The sequence below is a fragment of the Scyliorhinus canicula genome, chromosome 5 (assembly GCF_902713615.1).
Source record: "Scyliorhinus canicula chromosome 5, sScyCan1.1, whole genome shotgun sequence".
NCBI classification, from domain to species: Eukaryota; Metazoa; Chordata; class Chondrichthyes; order Carcharhiniformes; family Scyliorhinidae; genus Scyliorhinus; species Scyliorhinus canicula.
In genome coordinates this window covers 61,639,056-61,662,365 of record NC_052150.1, presented here as the reverse complement: position 1 = coordinate 61,662,365, position 23,310 = coordinate 61,639,056, and the positions used below count along the sequence as shown (strand labels likewise).

The following is a 23,310-nucleotide window of genomic DNA, read 5'->3' as shown; positions in this document are numbered from 1 at the left end:
GAATTTCAGGATATTTGTGAGAACACGAGTACAGCTGCAGATAGCCCATTTTGTAACTGGATGTGCGAGAGAAATCATGCTGTGATAGATGAAATGCTTCTTAAATTTGGCAGACAGGCAAAATTGTAAATTAACTTTGGCTTTAGCGTGGGCCGTCGATACAAAGAATTCACCACAAATGGTTGGGGGCTGTAATACACATCAATTGATTTTTAGGAAAATGAAAGGAAATGAAAATCGCTTATTGTCACGAGTAGGCTTCAATGAAGTTACTGTGAAAAGCCCCTAGTCGCCACATTCCGGCACCTGTTTGGGGAGGCTATTACTGGAATCGAACTGTGCTGCTGGCCTGCCTGGGTCTGCTTTCAAAGTCAGCGATTTAGCCCAGTGTGCAAAACAGCCCCGATGATACCCCATCAGTCTTGAATGATCATTCTACAGCTTGAGAAGGGGTTACAATTAGCTCTACATTTTCTGAGCTATTGAATGCACTGCAGGCAGGTAGAAGAGCATTACATAAGCAGAAATCTCAAAGACATCAGAAAGCTTTGAGGCACAATGTACGACCATAGAAAACTATTTTCAAACCGGGAGAAATGGCCGCGATGTACCGGTTACATTGTGCCCAAAAGGCTTTCGCACCCTGAGGAAAAAGCAATTGTGCTCTGTTACATTCTTGAGACTCATGCTTGAGACATATATTGACCCATCAAGAGTTAACCCTTAGAACATCAGCTCCCCATAGTCTTAAAATCAAGGCTTATCTGTCGGATTTCCAATGCCTGCCAGTCAGGATCCAACAGTGACCACCCCTTTCCCACTCCAGGCAAACATCACCATCCAGTTTACTTTGGCCAGACAGGATGAGCAAGCACATTACCTCCTGAAATAACTCTCAGTGGTAGCCAGTTTAAGGGAGGGGAAACCCAGAGTGAAGACGAAAAGCAACTCTAAATAGGCAAGGGCACTTGCAAGGGGCAGCAGTGTTCTGGAGATGGGAGAGCACCTGAACTATGAGTATGCAATCGCTGCTGGCGAAGCTCTTGGATTGGCTTCTCCCAGGTCAGGAAGGCCAATGGGTCAGGGAAGATAATGATGGTCAGCAGACACGACACCAACCAAACTCATTCCCGGTCTCATCCCTCACTGAATCCTGATTGATATCGGGACAGAGACAGTGGAGCTGGCTATCTTACTTATCACTGTGCCGGAGGAGCACAGACTCTCGCAGCAATGTGCGGCAGCTCTGATAGAAGATCTTGCAGAACCAGACCAGGTAGTCCCAGGGCAGAGGCACGGTGAATTTCATGTGGGGAAAAATGTCTTTTTTCAAAGTGGATAAAAATTGCAGTTTGAATCGGGCCACCGGAGCCTGGTGGGATTTTCACCAGTTTTTGCGCCGCAAGTGACACTTAGCCAAATTTTGGGAAAATTCCATCCAATATCTCGTGGTGCAGCTATGTTTTTTGCCAATCACCTTATAGCTGTGTTCTCTGGCTATCAATTTAACTTCCACTGGAAACAGTTATACCTTATTTACTCCATTCAGTTTGAACACCTTTGGCAAGTCTCCTCTGCTCGAAAGAGAAAAACCTCTTCACCCAACTGTTCCACATCCCTTGGACCATTCTATAAATCTCTTCCGCACCTTTCCAAGGCCCTGACATCTTCCTGACGTTTGCTGACCAAAATTTGAGGCCCTTTATAAAAGGTATGGCATAATTTTGCTTCTACTTTATTGCTCCATTATTAAAGGCAGAGATGCCAATAGCTTTATTAACAGCCATCTCAACTGCGCCTGCTGCCTCCACAACCAGATCTCTCCATTCCTTTACGATTATATCATTTAGTTAATATTACTTATTTTTCCAACCAATGTGAATCATTTCACAACTTTCCTACATTAAATTTAGTTGCCATGGAGCTGTCAATTTAATCATCTTCTCAATATCATCCTGAAGTCTGTTTTTATCCTACTCATTGCTTACTCATGCATTTCCATGTACAAACTTTGAATTTATGCCCATCCAAGTGCAGGTCATTAACATCTACCAAGAAGAACAATGGTCCTAATACTTAACCACGGGGGTCATCTGATGTACCTACCTGCCTCTCGTCTGCAAAACAACTGCTGACTATTACTCCCTGTTTTCTTTCCTTTAGCCAATTTTGTATGAATGCTGTTACTGCTCTTAATCCCTCAGGCTTTACGTTTGCTAACATGTCTATTTTTAAAAAATGTATTCATTCATGCAATGTGAGCACTGCTGGCTAGGCCAGCATTTATTACCCGTGAACTTCCCTTGAATAGGTGGTGGTGAGCTGCTGCCGTGAACCGCTGCAATTAATATGGTGTAGGACCATCCACAGTGCAGTTAGGGAGCTTTAGGGTTATGCCTCAGTGACAGTTATGAAACAGTGATATACTTCGAAATCAGGATGGTGGGGTTTGAAGCTTGAAGTTGGTGGTGTTCCCATGCATCTGTTGCCCTTGACCTTAGAGATGGTAGAGGCCATTGGTATGACCCTTATCCACCTTCTCCATTATTTCAAAGAGCTCAATAAAGTAAATTAAACATTATTTGCCTTGATCAGATCATAGATCATAGAATCTACAGTGCAGAAGGAGGCCATTCGGCCCGTTGCGTCTGCACCAGCCTTTGGAAAGAGCGCCCTACTTAAGCCCACGCTTCCACACTACCCCTTTTGGACACTAAGGGGCAATTTAGCATGACCAACCCACCTCATCTACCCCAATAACTCCACCTAACCTAACCTCCACCTAACCTGACTGTGGTAGGAAACCGGAGCACCCGGAGGAAACACACAGACACGGGGAGAAAGTGCAAACTCCACACAGTCACCCAAGGCCGGAATTGAAACAGGGACCCTGGAGCTGTGGGGCAGCAGTGCTAACCACTGTGCCACTGTACCGAACAAATCAAAGCTGATTATTAGCACATGCTTTTTTTTCCAAATGCCAATTAAATTTTCTCCACACTAATCAAAGTTCGGGTGATTATATGTGCGTACCTTCCAGGCTTAATCTTATCCACTTATTGAACAGGGTTGCAAAATTTGCAATTCTCCAGTCTTCTGGCACAACTTCCATATCCAAGGATGACTGGAATTTTGCGGCCAGTAACTGCAATTTCCATCCTTATTTCTCTTAGAATATAGCCCAGCTGGGTCAGGTGTCAATTCAACTGCAATCTTAGAAGTACAGCTATCTCTTATTTAGCACTCTTAATGTGTTCCTGAGAACCAGGGGGTTAAACAAAACATGCCAAATGTCAAAACTTTCTCCAACATAACATGCAATAAGTGTGGGCCTGATGTGTAATTTTAACATTAAAAACCTACTTGTTGCATTGAAGTTAACTGACCCAGAAATTCTCTTTCAATTTATTGTTCATTAACTCTCACTCACCGTTTCCCACCACTCACTTGCTGCTTTGCTTTCACAACCCCTTCTGTTCACTGGTTCCCCTTCCCTCCCACTTACTGTCTCTCCTGCCACCCCCTCACTCACCCCTTTTCTTTATCTGGTCACTGTCATAACATATATCCATGTATATGATGGTGTGCAGACAGGCAGTGATTAACACAAAGGATGACCAATGAGCACACAGAACACAGCAGCCAATCACCAGACAGGACACGACCACCATAAAGCCAGAGGGCACCAGTTTTCCCGCTCTCTTGGGATCCAGCCTCTGAGACAGACAGAGCTCGTGAGCAACAGCTAGTACAAACATCATGTGGTAGTCAGTCAGTCTGGTCAGGCTAGCCTCAGGTCTCCAGTCAAGTCAGCATAGTGTCAACCCACAGTTAAGCATGCAATATAGTTAGATGTTAAATAAAATCGTGTTGCATCTCATCAAGTGTTGGAAGCCTGTATCTCTCTACACTGCATCAAACGCAGTCCACATAGACCCAGCTTACCCAACACATCAGTCACCGTTTCCCACTTGCCACCCTGCTCTTGAACATTTTGAGAGGTGGTTAGTGAGGAGTCAGAGTGCGTGGGACGTGGGAGAGGGAAACTGCAATAACGAGACAGAATGGGGTGGCAGAGAGAAACTGCAAATGGGAGGTGGAGGAAAGTAGTGAGCGGAGGGAGCGAGAGGGATGGGAGAAGGAAGTGGTAAGGTGCAGAGAGCAAATAGTAGGGAGAATGCGAGCTGCCAAGAGGAGAGGCATCGAAGGGAGTGAAGGAGTCAGGAGAGGGAAGCAACAGGATATGTTCTGGTATTTGTCGGTGGGTGTGATTATGTTTTCAGTTGACATTACTGGAAGGAAATGATACAATGTATGTGATTCAGTCTTAGTCAGAATTTGTTCTAAGGAAGTTACCAACTCAGACATGTGTACAGGTGATCCATCTGTGTCATACTGCTTCTCTAATCCATAATAAGTGAACCTATGCATTTTTGTATTTTGTCCACTGCCTCTCCAAGAAAATAAATTTCTAGTCCCTAATTAGCTCCCCACTTCCTTTGACCACCCTCTTGCCATTTACATACTTATAAAATATAGATGTCAATGCCTGGAAGACCTTCGCTCAGAAGAGACCTACTAGGAGGAACCTCCTGATTGAAGGGGCACAATTCTTCAAGGACACCCGACGGCAAGGGGAGGCCTGGAAAAGGAACCCGAGAAAGGAATGTCAATGTTCTCGAGTCCAAGGGCCGATTCCACCTTCCAGAAACACCTGTCAAGCATGCGGTTAAAGATGCGGCTTTTGGATCGGGCTCATCAGTCACATAAGAACGCACAGGACTTCCGGTGGTGGCTATGGAGTAAGTGGTCGCACATAAGATGGCTCCTCCTTGGGGGTTGACAATTTGGCCCTTTCTGCCCGTTTTACGGGGGTGTTGTACGTGAAGAAAGTCTCCCAGCACAGAATAATACTTCTCCTTCGGTGGGTGATGTTGAGGAGTTATCAGACAAGGAGTGCTTGGAACAAGGGGCACTCTTCTGAACAGGAGGACTCTCATGGCGCAGCAGAGGAAAAGATGCGGAGGGACCTATGGCACCATTGCCCAACACAGTAGTCAATAGAGCAGCTGGTCCAATTTCTTTCCGCCAAATTCAAGAAGCAGACGCTGGTAGCCTCAAAGGATCTGGTGAAAGTGGCGAAGCTGATTCGGGCTGTCCTGAAAGGGTGGAACAGAGGTTGGAGGCACAGAATGCATTGCTCCAGAAGGTGGAGGATCGGTGGGGGAATCACAACAATCGGATTGCTTCCTTGGAGGGAGAAATGCTGATGATGGCAGAGGGGGAGAAGGAGTTGAATGACCTCCTGAGAAGGTTGATGACCAGGAAAACTGCTCAAGGAGGCAAAACGTGAGGATTGTGGGGCTGCCGGAAGGTATTGAGGGTATGAATGCCACGAATATGTGTCGAGAATCTTCAGAAAATTGGTGAGGGGTGGGACTTCAACAACCCTCCAGAGGTTGATCGGGTCCATCGATCATTGAGGAGGATGCTAGGAGCTGGGGAGTTCCTGGGGGCAATCATCATGATGCTCCATCAGTATTTGGACAAGGATCCTAAGGTGGGCAAAGGATATGCGGGAGTGCACATGGGAAAGGTATACGGTTCACATCTATCTGGTCTTGGACACAGAGCTGGCCAAGAGGAGGGCCGGGTTTAACAAGGCCAAGGCTGCTCTCTCCAGGGGCAAAGTGTGGTTCGGGATGATATACCCGGCTCGCTTCTGGGTCACCCATGGGAGTTCTACTTCGACACGCCGGACGACGCGAGTGGCTTTCTAAGAGACCATGGACTGGGGACGTTTTGGAGTGCAAGACCTAATGCTGGAACTGTTAAAGGGAGGAGGTGAGGGTTTGTATGTATCCATGTGTTATTGTTACCCACTTTGTATTGTTAACGCGTAACAGTAGGGTTTGGTAATGTTTGCCGCCCTGCATTTGGAGTATTGGTATGCGGACATTCGCATGTGGGGTGGTGGTGGAAGCGCAGGTGAAGTGGGGGAGGAATGGAAAGGAGGGTGGGGGGGGGGGGGGGGGGGGAGGGCAGTAGAGGATCTTCAGACTACTAGGCGATAGGGTAGGACATGAAGGGAGATAAAGGGGTTTGGGTAGAAGGATAGTGTGCTCTTAGCCTTGGGTGGGGGCCGCCTGGCCAACAGAAATACTGGTTCACGGAAGTAGAGGGGACGGGGTGGGAGAAGGGGAGCTCGAGACTATGAGGCGATAGGGTAGGGTGGGAGGTACATGGGGTTTGGGCATAAGAGTGCCCTTAGCGACTTTGGGGTCACCTGGCTAGCAGAAATGCTAGTTCACGGAAGTGGGGGGGGGGGGGGGGGGGGGGGGCGGCATGGATGGCTGTATAGGGGGGGCATGATGGGGCGTTGCTTTTTTCTGGGTGTTTTTTGGGATGCCATGGGAAGGTTTGGGTTCGGGCAGGGATTTGTGGATTGGGTCCAGTTGCTATATCAGGCACTGGTGGTGAATGTAAGGACCAACCGGGTCCGATCAGAGTATTTTAGTCAGTGCAGGGGTGTCCACCTTTGACAATGGCATTGAGGGCATCGAACATTTGGTGGGGGATAGTGAAGGGGGGGGTGGAACATAGGGTCTCACTCTACGCGGATGATTTACTCCTTTATATTTATATTTTTGGGGAGAATCGCAGGAATTATGGAAATACTGATACAGCTGAAGGTGGTGTATAGAGCGCACCTTACAAGGGCGAGGATGAGCCGGCTCTTTGAGGGGGTAGAAGATGTGTGTGATCATTGTGGGGGGCCCCGCAAACTAGGTTCACATGTTTTGGTCCTGTCCAAAGCTGGAGGATTACTGGAAGGAGGTGTTTCGGGTAATCTCTCAAGTGGTGCACGTGAAACTGGACCCGAACCCTCGGGAGGCCATATTCGGGGTGTCGGACCAGCCGGAGTTGGAAACGGGAGCAGAGGTAGATGTTGTAGCCTTCACCTCATTGATCACCTGAAGGCAGATCATGTTAAGGTGGAGATCAACCTCGCCACCCTGTGTCCTGGCGTGGCGGGGGGACCTGCTGGAATTCTTAATGCTTGAAATGGTCAAATTTGAACTGAGGGGAAGGATGGAGGGGTTCTCCAATCCATGGGCGTTATTCATTATGTACTTTTGAGAATTGGATCACATCGAACATTCGGGGCATTGGGAGCTGGGAGGGTTGGGGCGAGGGTGACTATGGGTGATTCCTGATTCCTTTTGTCATTTGTTTATGTTAACATGTGGGCCAATGTCCGGGGTTTGGTGGGAGGTTGGGATCGTTGTTATTGATATGGGGATTGACATTACATTTGTTACTGATTATTGTTTATTGTTGGGTGTAAATTTGGGAGAAAATGTGAAAAAGGAGAATAAAAGATTTTTTTTTTATAAAATAAAATATTTTCTCAATAAAAGGAATCACTGGAGGCAGGGAGGGTCCCAGAGAACTGGAAAGTAGCTAATGTAACACTGTAACACTCCTGTTTAAGAAGGGAGGGAGACAGATGATGGGAAATTATAGGCTGGTTAGCCTGACTTCGGTCATTGGCAAGATTTTAGAGTCCATTATTAAAGATAAGATCTGGAGTACTTGGAAGTGCATGATAAAATAGAACTGAGTCAGCACAGCTTCGTCAAGCGGACATCATGCCTGACAAATGTTAAAGTTCTTTGACGAGGTAACAAGGAAGTTAGACAAAGGAGAACCAGCGGACGTGATTTATTTAGATTTCCAGAAGGTCTTTGACAAGGTGCCACATAGGAGACTGTTAAATAAGTGAAGAGCCCATGGTGTTAAGGGTAAGATCTTGGCATGGATAGAGGATTGGCTGAATGGCACAAGGCAGAGAGTAGGGATGACGGGGTCTTTTTCAGGACGGCAGCTAGTGACTAGTGGTGTGCCTCAGGGGTCGGTGCTGGGAACAAAACTTTTCCCAATTAACGAACTGTAAGAAGCAACAGAAGGCACTGTTGCAGATGATACAAAGATATGTAGAGGGGCAGGTAGTATTGAGGAAGCAGGAGGACTTGGACAGGCTTGGAAAGTGGGCAAAGAAGTGGCAGATCAAATACAATTTGGAAAGTGTGAGGTTATGCACTTTGGAAGGAGGAATGGAGGCATATAGTATTTTCTAAATGGGGAATTGCTTAGGAAATCAGAAGCACAAAGATGACCCTTTGTCAAGCTTTGACAAAGGATCATCTGGACTATAAAGGTTAGCTCTTTTCTCTCCCTACAGATGCTGCCAGACCTGCTGAGATTTTCCAATATTTACTCTTTTGGCTTCAGATTCCAGCATCCGCAGTAATTTTCTTTTATTCCAACATTCTATTGGTCATCCACCCTCCAAAAACTTCAGCTCATCCAAAATTTTAGTTTCACCAGATGATTCCAGCGGCAGACAATCCCGGAAAATCCCGGTCGATGTCTGAAAACATATACAGCCACACAATAGACTTGAGAGACTTTTGTCCATTCTTTATTCCCTCCACTCAGCCATTGATCGTAGTGCCTTTGGATGTCTGGGCTGTAAGTTCTGGAATTTCTTCCTGAAAACTTTCAGCTTGCCTTTTCTCCTTCAAGATGCTCCTTAAAATACACCTCTTTGACCCAGGTTTTAGTCTTCCATTCTAATAGACCCTTCTTTGGCTTGGCATCAATTGTTTTTTACTGATTGCATTTTTCGGAAGCCCTTTTCTATGTAAAATTTTCTGAAGCCCTCTCTGTGCTAAAAGTGCTATATAAATGCAAGTCATTGCAATTTTTGACAGCCTTGTCTAATTCTGTATTACTTCTGAACTTTGTCACCATATGGCACCATATGCTGATAAACTAGATTTTTTTTTTGTTCACAGTACTGCTGTCAGGCAGACAACAATAAAACTGTAGGTTGAGCCAGAAATTTTCTGTTCATTTGCTACTATAATTTCATGGAAGACAAAGGAATGTCATACAAGTGTGTTAACATATTTGTCATTGCGGCCGCACAGTATGATTTCATCTCCTCTTCGACATTCTAGTCCAAATCAAATTTTAATTAATACTAGGAAATCAAAATTAACGTTGCAGAGCCAAAATAACTTTGGATAGAAGTAATGTTGAATGAAGATTTTTCTAATTAAAGTCATGACTTGGCTCAAAATTAGAGTGTCATGAAAGGACAGATTTGGTCAGTGTGCTGAAAACACCTCGTGCAGCTGGGAAACACACGGTGGGGGTGCACTGGTGACAGCACCAGAAGACTCATCCGGCGTAAACAGCCACAGATCTTGCCCAGTAGAATGAACCCTGAACTACAACACTTAAAAGAAAAACTGCAGATGGTGAAAATCTGAAAAAAATCCAGAAAATGCTGGAAATACGCATTTTGTCTGGCAGCATCTGTAAGAGTATCAGATCAATGATCTGTCATCAGTTCCAAACTATACTGGTCCTTCTATTTCTGTTTTGGAACTAGTTGATGCTGATGCCCTGTGTGAAGAAAGGTATTTAAGCAACAATATTCTTTACATGAATGCTTAGAACTTGGTTCTTTTTCAAGTCTAAACTGTAAATTGACTTGTGTATCAAAAACATTTGTTTTTACTTGCATTCAACATTCAGGAAGTAACTAATTTCCACCAACTAATCCCAAACCAAATAAAAAAATGGACCATGGAGAATGCCAATGATGACAAAGTGGCATTCAGCTCATTGAACCTCAGTCCTCCACAGCAAAGAAGTTTCCATAATTCCATTCAATGACATTTTTAATAATTCCAACTCTGGGATCACATGATGCGCACACGGGAAAATACTTTTGCACAGGCTCTCGCGACACACGCTTATAATCTATCATTTATCCCGATTGCCCGGCACTCATTCGCCTAATTCCTGAACTAATAATTGATATCGGGGGCGTGATCTTCCAGCCTCGTTACATTCGCACTCAAGCAGAACGAGGCCGGTGAATAGTGGGAGGGGCCAAAAACGGGAACGGGAACGGGAACCAGGCGCCAAACAGTTTGTGATGCAACTGACCTGCTCCCATAGGAGAATTCAGAATCTCGCCACAGTGTGGCAAGAAACCAATTATCATCACTTAAGCTCCATTTCCATACAATTAACGAAAGCCGTGTCGTCCAATGGCCTCCTGTCAGTCACCGGCCTCCCCAGCAAGCGCTCACGCTGGTGCTGATTAGTACTCCTTTTGGCAAATGTGAACCTGGTGGAAGGGCTTCCGTGGGGAGTCGGCAGGGGGTGGGGGAACCTCCGCAGGAGTGGACCGCCATGGGAGGGTGGGTTGGAGTAGGATGGGGGGGGGGGGAAGAGGAGGAGGGGGTAAACCTTGTCCCTGCCCGTCTGCCCCACTGATCAACCATCCGTAGATGATTAATGGATATGTGACTTTAAGGCAAGCAGCCTGTTTCTTTAATTCAAACAGAATAATTTGTTTGATTTAAACAGATGCTGCAGACTTGCTAGCACCAAAGAGAGAGATGGGTTGGGTCTCGGTTTGGTAAATGGGCTGGTGGCCAAGGAATTGGCCCAAAAGGCTGTGCTCTGCCCGGTAACAGGTGGTGATTGGACCTTATCCTACTGGTGTGCTTTTAAGAGTTTCAAGGTTTCAGTTTGATCTTTGTAACTCAGGGAAAGGTCCTGCTACCTTCCCTACTCAATGTTTATCCAGAAAAAACTGTGTTTCTCTATTGGCAGGGAGCCTGGATGAATCTATTTACAGGAGAACCATTACAGGCTGTGCAAGCAAAGTCTAAAATATGCTAACTCTCTCCAGTAAGACAGAGGCAAGAACCTGCTAACTCTCCCCAGAAAAGCTGATGTAAACCGGCTATCACTCACTTCTGCTGCCTGTGAATACTGCATTTCTAAACTACAGAGAACCTGATTGAATGAATGAATCTGTGAATCTACAGGATATAAACACAGACTTTCATCTGAAAGCTTTCTGTGAAGAAAAGTGTGCAGAAAATCCATAATCTGGAACAAAGACTCTTATTCTTTTCACTTATGATTTTGCCTCTTTCCACCCCTTTATGTTTGTATATAGGGTGGGGATAAGTAAAAGTAGGAACTAGGTATTAGTTGATAGTTAAGCAGTTATATTTGCTACATATTTCATTATTGTTTTTGTTATAAACAGTAATCGTGTTTACATTTACAAACCTGGTGACTGGGATTATTGGGCAGCCAAGGACCAAAGGCTTTAGGTATTTTTATAAGAATTATTGATGAATTCACTTGTGTTGTGTCTCCGGGACACGTGGGGCTGGAAGTGACCACACAGTAGCCCAAAGTGTCATAACAATGAGGTCCAACTTCTTTCCATACCACAAAGCATCTCAATCTTTTCTTATCATTCTTATACTTTGCACTTTGGATGTGTTTCTGAATCCTTCCAGTGTAAGTAATGTTTTTGTGAAAGGCTTACCATAGCTATATATGGTATTTGATGTGTGATCTAACCAATACATTGAGAACTCATGGCATAACCTCTATAGACCAATACCCTAATATTTTTGCTATATATACTAGAATTCTATTAGTTTCACAACATTAGATAGCTGTCTACCATGATTGCAGGATCCTTTTAAGTTAATGAATTTCTATGACCTGTGCACCAATGTTGGGCTGGATTCTACGTTTCAGTGGCTAAGCGTCGTCTGAAATGGAGAATTCCCGGGTGTTTTATGAAGCCAAATTCAGTGTCGAACCCTCAACAATTCCGGGACCGGTGAGGGGCTATCTGCGGCGTTGGGTGAAACCCCCGGCTCCCCTGCCAAAAACGGCTGGAGAATGGCCGGGTCCGTGGCCGCGCATGTGCACGGCGACGACCTGCAGCGGTCGCAACGTATAACATGCCGGCCGTGCGCGGACCCGACCTGTCAAATACGGCTCCACAGTCCACCCCCTGGCCACATCCCACCAGCCCTCGTGGAAGCCCCCCAACAGCTCCCACCCAACTGTAGGGCCACTGGACACAGTCCGCGGCCGCCAAGCCGGGTTCTTTGACCGCTCAGACCACATGCGAATCGTGCGGTCGAGAACTCAACCCAGCGGGGCGGACCATCAGGGGAGGGCCTTCCGATGATGCAGCAACGCTGTTCCAATGACGTGCGGCACGCGACGCGATGATGCCATTTCGGAGGGGGTGGAGACTCAAACACCGGCATCAAACCGGCGGCGCTCCTGATTTGGGCGTCGGGAGGGGTACTCCGCCCGATCGTCGATTATGATATCCGTTAACCCAATGAAATATAACCCAGAATCATTTTGTACATTTGATGTTATTGTTTTCTATATCTCTACTGCTCTTACTATTTTACATCATTAGTAAATATGATAAGGTGGTTTTAAAATCCTGGTCAAATGTTTCAATAAAAACATAATACAAACATACTTGTTGTTGCAATCCCCATAATACAGTAAATGAAATTTATGAAAGATATCAAGCTGTTGCCCACGAGAGCAAACTGGAGGTTATATACTCACTGTGATGGAGATAGCCAAACAGGTGAAAGTGAATCTCTTGATATGTGACTTGTTGATTATGTGCCCAAGTTTATTGCTTGGATTGTTCTATAATAAATGGAAAAGAAACGTCAGTTACCAGCTTCATTTTATATTCTAAAATCCAGGAGTTGAAATATCTATTCTTGCAAAAACTGGAATATTAGTTCTTTTTTGGGTCAATGATAATGAAAAATTTTTTTATATTCACAATTTTTGAAAATTCAATTTTGCTAGTAGCAATTAACTAACTAATCCGGACACAGTTATAATAATGATCGGTTAATGTTGCTCAAGAAGTTAAGATAACTATTTGACCATCATAATTGTTAAGAAGCTTAGTGGCATAGTGCGCATTTATTTGAACACCTGCAGGGGGCAAGTTAATCATCTCAGTGGTCCCTGAAACAGTAGGTAAGCAAGTTGGTAACTGTGAAGGCAACATGTTTGGTTGGAGAACAAGAGACTGGCATTCAAAGTATGTCTGAATCTTGGAATTATATGACAGCGTCATGCTGTACCCATAAACTTCAGTTCTTGGCAGGAAATCTAAAAAATCAGCACATACTTAAAATAACAAATATAAGATACAAAGGGCAGCACAATAGCACAGTGGTTAGCACTGTTGCTTCATAGCACCATTCCTGGCTTGGGTCACTGTGCGGAGTCTGCACTTTCTCCCCGTGTCTGCGTGGGTTTCCTCTGGGTGCTCCGGTTTCCTCCCACAAGTATCGAAAGATGTGCTGTTAGGTGAATTGGACATTCTGAATTCTTGCTTTGTGTACCCGAACAGGCGCCGGAATGTGGCAACTAGGTGCTTTTCATAGTAATGTTAGCCTACTTGTGACAATGTAGATCATTATTAAAAAAAAAGAACAAAGCAATGTAGCTGTATGAAAAAAGCTGAACATTGCTTTACTCACAAAAGGGAAAGGATGGTAAAGATTTACCAATAAGTTACAATGTGGCAAATTTTGCTCCAATTATTAATTTTAGCAAAAGTTGTAGATTTGAGAATATATCACTCTTCGGTGAGAAATTGCTTACTGCATAGGAAATGCAGTCAGTCACCTCATTGCTATCTATTTTGATGTCATACTAAGCCCTCGGGGGCCGGTTTAGCTCACTTGGCTACGCAGCTGGTTTGTGATGTAGAGCGAGGCCAGTAACACGGATTCATTTCCCATTCTGCCTGAAGTTATTCATGAACGGTTGAGGACTCTGGGACTGTACTCGCTGGAGTTCAGAAGGATGAGGGGGGAATCATATTAAAACTTACAGGCTACTGCGAGGCCTTTATAGAGTGGACGTGGAGAGGATGTTTCCACCTTTTGGAAAAACTAGAAGCAGAGGACACAATCTTAGTCTAAATGGACGATCCTTTAAAACAGAGATTAGGAGGAATTTCTTTAGCCAGAGGGTGGTGAATCTATGGAATTCTTTGCTACAGAAAACTGTGGAGGCCAAATTACTGAGTGTCTTTAAGACAGAGATAGATAGGTTCTTGATTAATAAGGGGATCAGGTGTTATGGGGAAAAGGTAGGAGAATGGGGATGAGAAAAATATCAGCCTGTGACTGGCGGAGCAGACTCGATGGGCCGAGTGGCCTAATTCTGCTTCTGTATTTATGATCTTATGGATGGCCTCGGGTTCTCAACCTTGCCCCTCGCCCTGAGGTGTGGTGATCCTCAGGTTACGTCACCATCAGTCAGCTTTCCCCCCTCAAAGGGGAAAACAGCCAAAGGTCATCGGGGACTATGTAACTTCATCTTACCTTACAGTGCTAACCTAACCACTGATATTGGACGAGTGGCACACTGCAGCTAGGGACAGTTTGATTAATCTCAGTGATGCTGCTGCTAATAGAAACTGTATGTAGGTCATTTTAGTTTTAGACAAGTCAGCATTTCTTGCACTGGGAACCAGCAACCAGATTGGGATTTTAACATTTTTTTTTACATTTGGCTCAATTCGCGTGTGGAACGGGTGGAATGAACCAATTGAACTATATTGTGATAAGCAACAAACGAAGGCCTTGCCAGCACATCTTATTTTAAAAATATATAAAAAATGATTGCTGCAGGTTTTTCATTGCAGTCCAGTGCCGGACTTGATATAGGTTAAGTTTTTTGTTAAATTATTTATTTATTCACATCGCACATTATAAAATGGATCATGCATGATGTTGGGAACTTAAGCTCTTTCAGCAATTTGTTTTTACTGCATCTGCCCTGTCTGGCCCACATGTGACTTCAGATCCACAACAATGTGGTTGACTCTTAACTCCCTGGCAAATGGCATGGCAAACTCCTCAGTTGTATCGCACCACTGCAGAAATCATTGTGCATGTGCAACACCACATAGACTGTAGAGGTTTAAGAGGCTCACCACTGCTTTCTCAAGAGCATTTTGGGAGGGGCAACAAATGATGGCTTTGCCTGAAATATTCAAACCAAGATTGAATTAAAAGAAATTATGGTTACTATTCTCCGGCCACATTATAAGAACATAAGAACTAGGAGCAGGAATAGGCCATCTGGCCCCTCGAGCCTGCTCCCCCATTTAATGAGATCATGGCTGATCTTTTGTGGACTCAGCTCCACTTTCCGGCCCGAACACCATAACCCTTAATTCCTTTATTCTTCAAAAAACTATCTATCTTTACCTTAAAAACATGTAATGAAGGAGCCTCAACTGCTTCACTCGGCAAGGAATTCCATAGATTCACAACCCTTTGGGTGAAGAAGTTCCTCCTAAACTCAGTCCTAAATCTACTTCCCCTTATTTTGAGGCTATGTCCCCTAGTTCTGCTTTCACCCGCCAGTGGAAACAACCTGCCCGCATCTATCCTATCTATTCGTTTCATAATTTTAAATGTTTCTATAAGATCCCCCCTCATCCTTCTAAATTCCAACGGGTTCAGTCCCAGTCTACTCAACCTCTCCTCATAATCCAACCCCTTCAGCTCTGGGATTAACTTAGTGAATCTCCTCTGCACACCCTCCAGTGCCAGTACGCCCTTTCTCAAGTAAGGAGACCAAAACTGAACACAATACTCCAGGTGTGGCCTCACTAACACCTTATACAATTGCAACATAACCTCCCTAGTCTTAAACTCCATCCCTCTAGCAATGAAAGACAAAATTCCATTTGCCTTCTTAATCACCTGTTGCACCTGTAAACCAACCTTCTGTGACTCATGCACTAGCACACCCAAGTCTCTCTGCACAGCGGCATGCTTTAATATTTTATCGTTTAAATAATAATCCCGTTTGCTGTTATTCCTACCAAAATGGAAAACCTCATTTGTCAACATTGTATTCCATCTGCCAGACCCTAGCCCATTCACTTAACCTATCCAAATCCCTCTGCAGACTTCGAGTATCCTCTGCACTTTTCGCTTTACCACTCATCTTAGTGTCATCTGCAAACTTGGACACATTGCCCGTGGTCCCCAACTCCAAATCATCTATGTAAATTGTGAACAATTGTGGGCCCAACACGGATCCCTGAGGGACACCACTAGCTACTGATTGCCAACCAGAGAAACACCCATTAATCCCCACTCTTTGCTTTCTATTAATTAACCAATCCTCTATCCATGCTACTACTTTACCCTTAATGCCATGCATCTTTATCTTATGCAGCAACCTTTTGTGTGGCAGCTTGTCAAAGGCTTTCTGGAAATCCAGATATACCACATCTATCGGCTCCCCGTTATCTACTGCACTGGTAATGTCCTCAAAAAATTCCACTAAATTAGTTAGGCATGACCTGCCCTTTATGAACCCATGCTGCGTCTGCCCAATGGGACAATTTCTATCCAGATGCCTCGCTATTTCTTCCTTGATGATAGATTCCAGCATCTTCCCTACTACCGAAGTTAAGCTCACTGGCCTATAATTTCCTGCTTTCTGTCTACCTCCTTTTTTAAACAGTGGTGTCACGTTTGCTAATTTCCAATCCACCGGGACCAGCCCAGAGTCTAGTGAATTTCGGTAAATTATCACTAGTTCATCTGCAATTTCCCTAGCCATCTCTTTTAGCACTCTGGGATGCATTCCATCAGGGCCAGGAGACTTGTCTACCTTTAGCCCCATTAGCTTGCCCATCACTACCTCCTTAGTGATAACAATCCTCTCAAGGTCCTCACCTGTCATAGCCTCATTTCTATCAGTCGCTGGCATATTATTTGTGTCTTCCACTGTGAAGACCGACCCAAAAAACCAGTTCAGTTCCTCAGCCATTTCCTCATTTCCCATTATTAAAACTCCCTTCTCATCCTCTAAAGGACCAATATTTACCTTAGCCACTCTTTTTTGTTTTATATATTTGTAAAAACTTTTACTGTCTATTTTTATATTCTGAGTAAGTTTACTCTCATACTCTATCTTACTCTTCTTTATAGCTTTTTTAGTAGCTTTCTGTTGCCCCTAAAGATTTCCCAGTCCTCTAATCTCCCAGCAATCTTTGCCACTTTATATGCTTTTTCCTTCAATTTGATACTCTCCCTTATTTCCTTAGATATCCACGGTCGATTTTCCCTCTTTCTACTGTCCTTCCTTTTTGTTGGTATAAACCTTTGCTGAGCACTGTGAAAAATCGCTTGGAAGGTTCTCCACTGTTCCTCAACTGTTCCACCATAAAGTCTTTGCTCCCAGTGTACCTTAGCTAGTTCTTCTCTCATCCCCTTGTAATCTCCTTTGTTTAAACACAAAACACTAGTATTTGATTTTACTTTCTCACCCTCCATCTGTATTTTAAATTCCACCATATTGTGATCGCTCCTTCTGAGAGGATCCCTAACTATGAGATTATGAATCAATCCTCTCATTACACAGGACAAGATCTAGGACCGCTTGTTCCCTCGTAGGTTCCATTACATACTGTTCTAGGAAACTATCGCAGATACATTCTATAAACTCCTCCTCAAGGTTGCCTTGACCGACCTGGTTAAACCAATCGACATGTAGATTAAAATCCCCCATGATAAATGCTGTACCATTTCTACATGCATCAGTTATTTCTTTGTTTATTGCCTGCCCCACCATAACGTTACTATTTGGTGGCCGATAGACTACTCCTATGCTCTCGCTCAAGCGAAATGAGGCCTTTAATAGTGACAGAGGCAGAAAACGAGAACTGGGCCAGGTACCAAACGGTTTGCGATGCAACTGGCCCGCTACTGTAGGTGAAACCAGGATCACACCATAGCATGGTGAGAAACCAATTATCACCACTTAAAATATTTCCATACAATTGACGAGAGCCACCTCTTATTCAATGCCTCCCGTCATTTAGCAGCCTCCCCAGCAAGTGGTCACGCTGGCACCGATTAGTGTTCCTTTTTAAAAAACGTGAACCTGGTGGGAGGACTTCTGTGGGGAGCCAAGGAGGTGAGTAGCCATTTTTGCTCACAGGCAAAGAGCCTGGGTGCGCTGGGCCTGCTACCCCAACCTCGGGAGGGGGTGGGGGGGGGGGGATCGTCGGCTGAGGTTGGGGAGGTGGGGAAGACAGCCCCAGCTGCGGTAGGCCACCATGGGAGGGGCAGATGTTGGGGGGGCAACCGGGCCGCAACCATTTGCGGCACCACTGTCCCAATCCCTGGATCTTGTTTACCGATTCCAGGGGCAACCCTTGTCTCCGTCTGTCTGGCCCACTGGCCACCCATAACCACCACTGACTGCCTAGGCCTCTGACGGTGCTGTTGCTAATAGGGAATTGGCAATCATGGTTAAGTAAGCACTTCACATATGAGGATTCCCATGGGTAGACGGGCCATGTAGTATGCCGAAGTCATTGCCCAGCATCCCAATCAAACCATGGTGCCTGGAAACTATGCCTGAACACTGCGGAAGGCAACATCGCACACACAGCAGCCAACATCTGAACACCCAGGGTATGGGACACAGCTCCGGGGACATGTCTGGAGTCCGATGAGGGGGGCCCGCTGCGGCTGGGTGTGCATGGGCAGGGCATTCCAGGGTTGGAGGGTCCAACACCCTCTCCCAATTCCTTACAGATATTGAACTCTATGGCAGGGATTTGTACCCAGAACATGCCCTAGTGGCTCTGCAGGTAGCCTGATGCCGGAGACAGTGGCAGCAAAAGCATCTGCAGATGCTCGTGTAGGTGACCCATGTGCAAGACCGCGCCCCACAGCCCGAGGTGAGGGAGGTACCCAGAGGGGGAGTCCCTTGACAGCCCAGTGTGTACAGGCATCGCTGTTGTTCGAGCAGATGATGGACAGCGGGTGCCGCAGGAGGCTCCACCTCAACAAGGAGGCGGACTTGGCACCACATCAAGGAGGAAGACACCCGCGCCCGGTGGCCGTCAAGGTCACTGGAACCTCAGGATCCTTCCAGGGCTCGAGTGGGAATCTGTGTGGCACCTCTCAGGCCACAGGTGCATCCAACAGGTCACGGATGCCCTTTATGCCCGGGCGGAGAACTACATCATCTTTGACATTGACTAAGTCCAGCAAGATGCCCTATGTTAACCAAAAGGGGTTCGACTCCCTCAACATACAGCATGTGTACACCCGCTTCCCAGGGAGAGTCCATGACAGCTACATCCTGGGGCAGTCGGTCATCCCTGGCCTCTTTGAGGTGCACCCCAGGATGGACGGCTGGCTCTTGAGGGATAACAGGTTCGTGCTGAGGACCTGGTGAGAGCATTTTCCAGTCACTGAGAAGCATCGGTGAGGGTGGTCTCTGGGGCCCAAGGGCTGGAGATCTCCGGCTTACTTGGCGGCACATACACAGCCGTGCCACCCTGTCCTGTATGCTGGCTGCGAGACGTGGCCTCATCAGAGGGCTAATGACACCAATATGGAGGCTGGAGACCAAGCGGGAACCTGATACAATGAGCCCCATGCAGCCACTCGGGCTGTGATTGAGCGGTGCAACAGCCTCCTCAATATACGGTTCCAATGACTCGACTGCTCCTGTGGTGCACTCTAGTCGACCACCCAGAGGGTCTTTCGCTTTGTGGTGGTCTGCTGTGCCCTCCACAATCTTACACAGCAGCCGGGCAACATGCTGGAGGTTGGTGATGAGGAACATGTGGCTACCCCGGAGGAGGAGGAGGAGGACGAGGGTGATGAGGTGGTGTCAGACCAGCAGGGCCTGGAGGACGAGGCTGGGGAGGAAACAGAGAACTAGCCGGAGGCTGCAGGACAGGCAGCAGTGGCGACGGTCCGGCCAGGGAGGCCCTTATACTTCCCAATTCACTTAGGATGTGACCTGGTCTGTCACTCCCACTCCCATTTCCCACCCTCACAGGGTATGTGTCACATTACTCCAGGGTGCTGGGACTGTGTCTGCACTGTCAGCGGGTCACTGTCAAAGGCAGTGGGATGAAAACCCTCAGAGAGCTGAGCACCAGTGATCTTCTATCTATCTCATAATCTGACCTCTGTCTGCTGAGTGCTCGCTCACACCTATCACCTGCACGCGGTGTGCTGGGGTGGGGTGGGGGGGGGGGGGGGGGGGGGGGGGAGAGCTGCCTGGGGAGATGGGCCAAGGGGTTTGGAGTTCTGCCCACGTTGCAGAAGAAAGTGACAGAGATGTCATACTGGCTGTGCTCAAGAGTGTTTCTTGCGTTTCACAATTCCCCACTGTCCCGAAGATGCCACCCCGCACCCCCTCCCGTGGTTCCCTCTGTGATTCTCGATGTGCTTTGCCTTCTTAGCTCTACCGCTACGTCTAGGTGTCTCCCCAGGGTGCACATCTAAGTAGGAGGCAGCCAGCTGCTTACCTCATCCTGTGACCTTCGGTGCCCCTGGCGGGGGTTCTCTGGAGAGCCACAGCTGTGCCACCCTGTCCTGTATGCTGGCGGTGAGACATGGCCTCATTAGAGGGTGGAACTCGGGGGAGCTGATGGCCACCATCACCACTCCGTGGGACAGGTCCGGGTTGGCCCCCAGTGTCCCCTCCTCCCGATCGTGCCTATAGGGCCCTGGGGTTCAACTTGGGACAGAAAGGCCTAGCTGCCCCTGTGCCATCTGGTTCTCCCAACCCTGGCGATTCCCCATGGACTGCACCATCATGTCGACACCCTCGCCGATGCTCTTCAGTGACTGGGATATGCTCTATCATGCCCACCTGCGACTGGGATAAGCTCCGCAGCGCCCCGGCCATGCCCATCTGAGAGCGGGAAATGTCTCGTAGAACCTCTCCAAAGTTAGCCTGGTACTGGGTGACATCCCCCAGCAAGGCGGACATTCTGTTGAAACCCTCACCGATTGCGTGACACCTTGGACATCTTCACTAATGGTGGCCACATCATGCACCAGGTTCTTCACTGTGGTCGTTGGCTGGAGGGCCTACGGGAGAATGGATATGTGGGAGGGATGGGTCTGTCAGTCAGGCAAAAATAGCTCACGTTTGACATGTCCTCCAATGGAGCCAGTGGTTCCTCACCTCTGTAGTATTCACCGGCTTCCATATTGGTTATCGCCCTTTCCTACACCGGTCACCTCTGGGGCACGCTCCTCGAAGATGGTGAGGATTCTTATGTCTGCTACACTTCTGCCAGTCTGGGCTCTCTCCCGGCGATTGTGGAAGACACAGAGAGCATTGTTAGCCACACGCCTGGTTCACAGTGGTGGGAGGGGGTGTGTGAAAGGAGGATTCGGGTGGTTGAAGGCGGAGGGGGTGCAGGGAGGTTTGGGGGGGTAGATGCTCCCGTGGGTGGGGGGGGCATTGGTGTCTACTCACTCGTGCTGCGCGCTGTAGGTCATTGACCTTTTTTCGGCACTGGAGGCCAATCCTCCTGGTCACACTCCCCGAGCTCACAGCCGCTGCCACTTCATCCCAGGCAGCACTGGCTGGTCTATAGCTATCCCTCCTGGACCCTCGGAGGAACAGGACATCCCTCCTGGCATCCACTGTGGCTTCCCCGAATCTGGTCTCCTCGGCGCTGTTATTACGAGCTGGCTGGGGTTGATTGAGCAAGGGCTGCTTGAGTGCTGCTCGACATTGTTAACGGGGGGCTGGCGAGTGGTGTGCCGGTGAATCGGCTGGCAAGCCTTCATTTCCAGCGAGAAGCCCGTGAGGCCTCGTTAAGTGGACCAATTAACATTGAATAGTGTTGCCGGCCTTGCTGGGCCTAGCGCCGGGAGGCTCGCGGCAAATCCTCTCGCTACAACACTTCGAAATCTTTCCGGTGAATCGCGCCATATATTTCAAAATTTAGGCTGATTTATGCATTTAAAGAAGTTATGAAAAATAACTTTTTATTGTAGAAAATAACAATATGAATTAAAGATACATGAATTTTGTTTTCTGGTAGATGCATCTTATCAATCATTGTAAATGATCTGCCAAGTAGGATGTACCTATTAATAATACTCCTTTCACATCTTTCAAGCAGCTATCACCAGTGTAAATAGCGAATTGACTATTGAGGTGTGAAAATCAAGTGAAAAAGATGCCATTTCATCTGCTTTGGTAGATGCACTGCCTAGGATCAATGCTTTTCCTAGGTGCACCAGCTGCATTCTCTTGAAGCACCAGTTATTTAATAATTAATAATCTTTATTGTCACAAGTAAGCTTACATTAACACTGCAATGAAGTTACTGTGAAAAGCCCCTAGTCGCCACATTCCGGCGCCTGTTCGGGTACACAGAGGGAGAATTCAGAATGTGCAAATCACCTAACAAGCACGTCTTTTGGGACTTGTGGGAGGAAACTGGAGCACCCAGAGGAAATCCGCGCAGACACGGGGAGAATTCCGCACAGTGACCCAAGCCGGGAATCGAACCTGGGACCCTGGCGCTGTGAAGCAACAGTGCTACCCACTGTGCTGTTGTGCCGCCATTGTAGCCTTTATTATTATAGCCTTTGATCTCCATACTTCTGAAGTCTATGCGCCCTATAAACTCTATCTAACTGTTATGTCCAAAGTACTACTTTTCAATGAATTTCATTCTTGATTGATCAGAAACCAGAAAGGGCCATGCATCTGTCAAGGTTGGCAAAACAAGACAAGCTGCATAATCTCAGTATGTTGGCCAATTGGATTCTCAACCTCCACATGTTTCTGTCAAAAGATTGCTTAATGCCTCTGTATTATGTAACATCAGGTAGGAGTACTTCCAGTGGAGCTTAATAATATTTACTTCCATTCTGTTAAAACCTCAAAAATCTTGTTCTTCTTTCGTAAAATGACGCAACTAGTTTGACCATGAATAGTTAACATAATTGTTAAAAATTTACTCCCACTTGGCCATGAACACAGACTCAACAAGCAGATTTTCACAAACACATTTTTTGCATGAGAGTCACTGCAATAAAAACAGAGAAGCACTCATTACTAATCCATTGGTCTTACCCACATTTTGGCTAAGCATTAGTCACAAAAGGAAAGTATAACTCTTAAAATTACTCCTCTAGAAGCCAAAAGCAATTTTTTTAAAGAAAAAAATGTACCATTTCTAGTTTCAGAAAATACATGAACAAATAAACTTGCAAAGTCTATACCTATCTCGAGCTGCTTCTCGAGAATCCCATGTTAAAAAATATGTTTTTTCTGTTTGTTTCTTTTTGTTTGCCAGTTCATCCATTTGCCATGCTCAGCATTACCTTGTCAAAAGCAGGGTAAACAGCCCGCAGCTCAGTCAGCCAGCCATAAGGCATGTGGCCCACCGGATATGTGGCCGTTAGAACAGCAACAGCCTTAAATTGAAAAGAAAACAGAAATAACATGTCAGTAAATTCCCAAAAACGTTATGTAGAACCTGGTCATATATCCAGATGCCACTGCAAAACAAGGGGATAATTTTCAGTTTGG

General features: G+C 46.3%; 1 protein-coding gene across 2 annotated transcripts in view; it reads right to left on the bottom strand.

The window, feature by feature from the left end:
* The window catches only part of LOC119966017 (progressive ankylosis protein homolog B-like), a 250,863-nt gene that overhangs the window by 80,902 nt on the left and 146,651 nt on the right, over nucleotides 1-23,310 (bottom strand). For both annotated transcript variants that reach the window (XM_038797157.1, XM_038797155.1), the window contains 2 exons: nucleotides 23,103-23,195; nucleotides 12,496-12,582 (listed from right to left, as the gene is read on the bottom strand). In XM_038797157.1, the coding sequence (XP_038653085.1) occupies nucleotides 12,496-12,582; nucleotides 23,103-23,195 (180 nt within the window). The remainder of the gene's footprint in view (nucleotides 1-12,495; nucleotides 12,583-23,102; nucleotides 23,196-23,310) is intronic.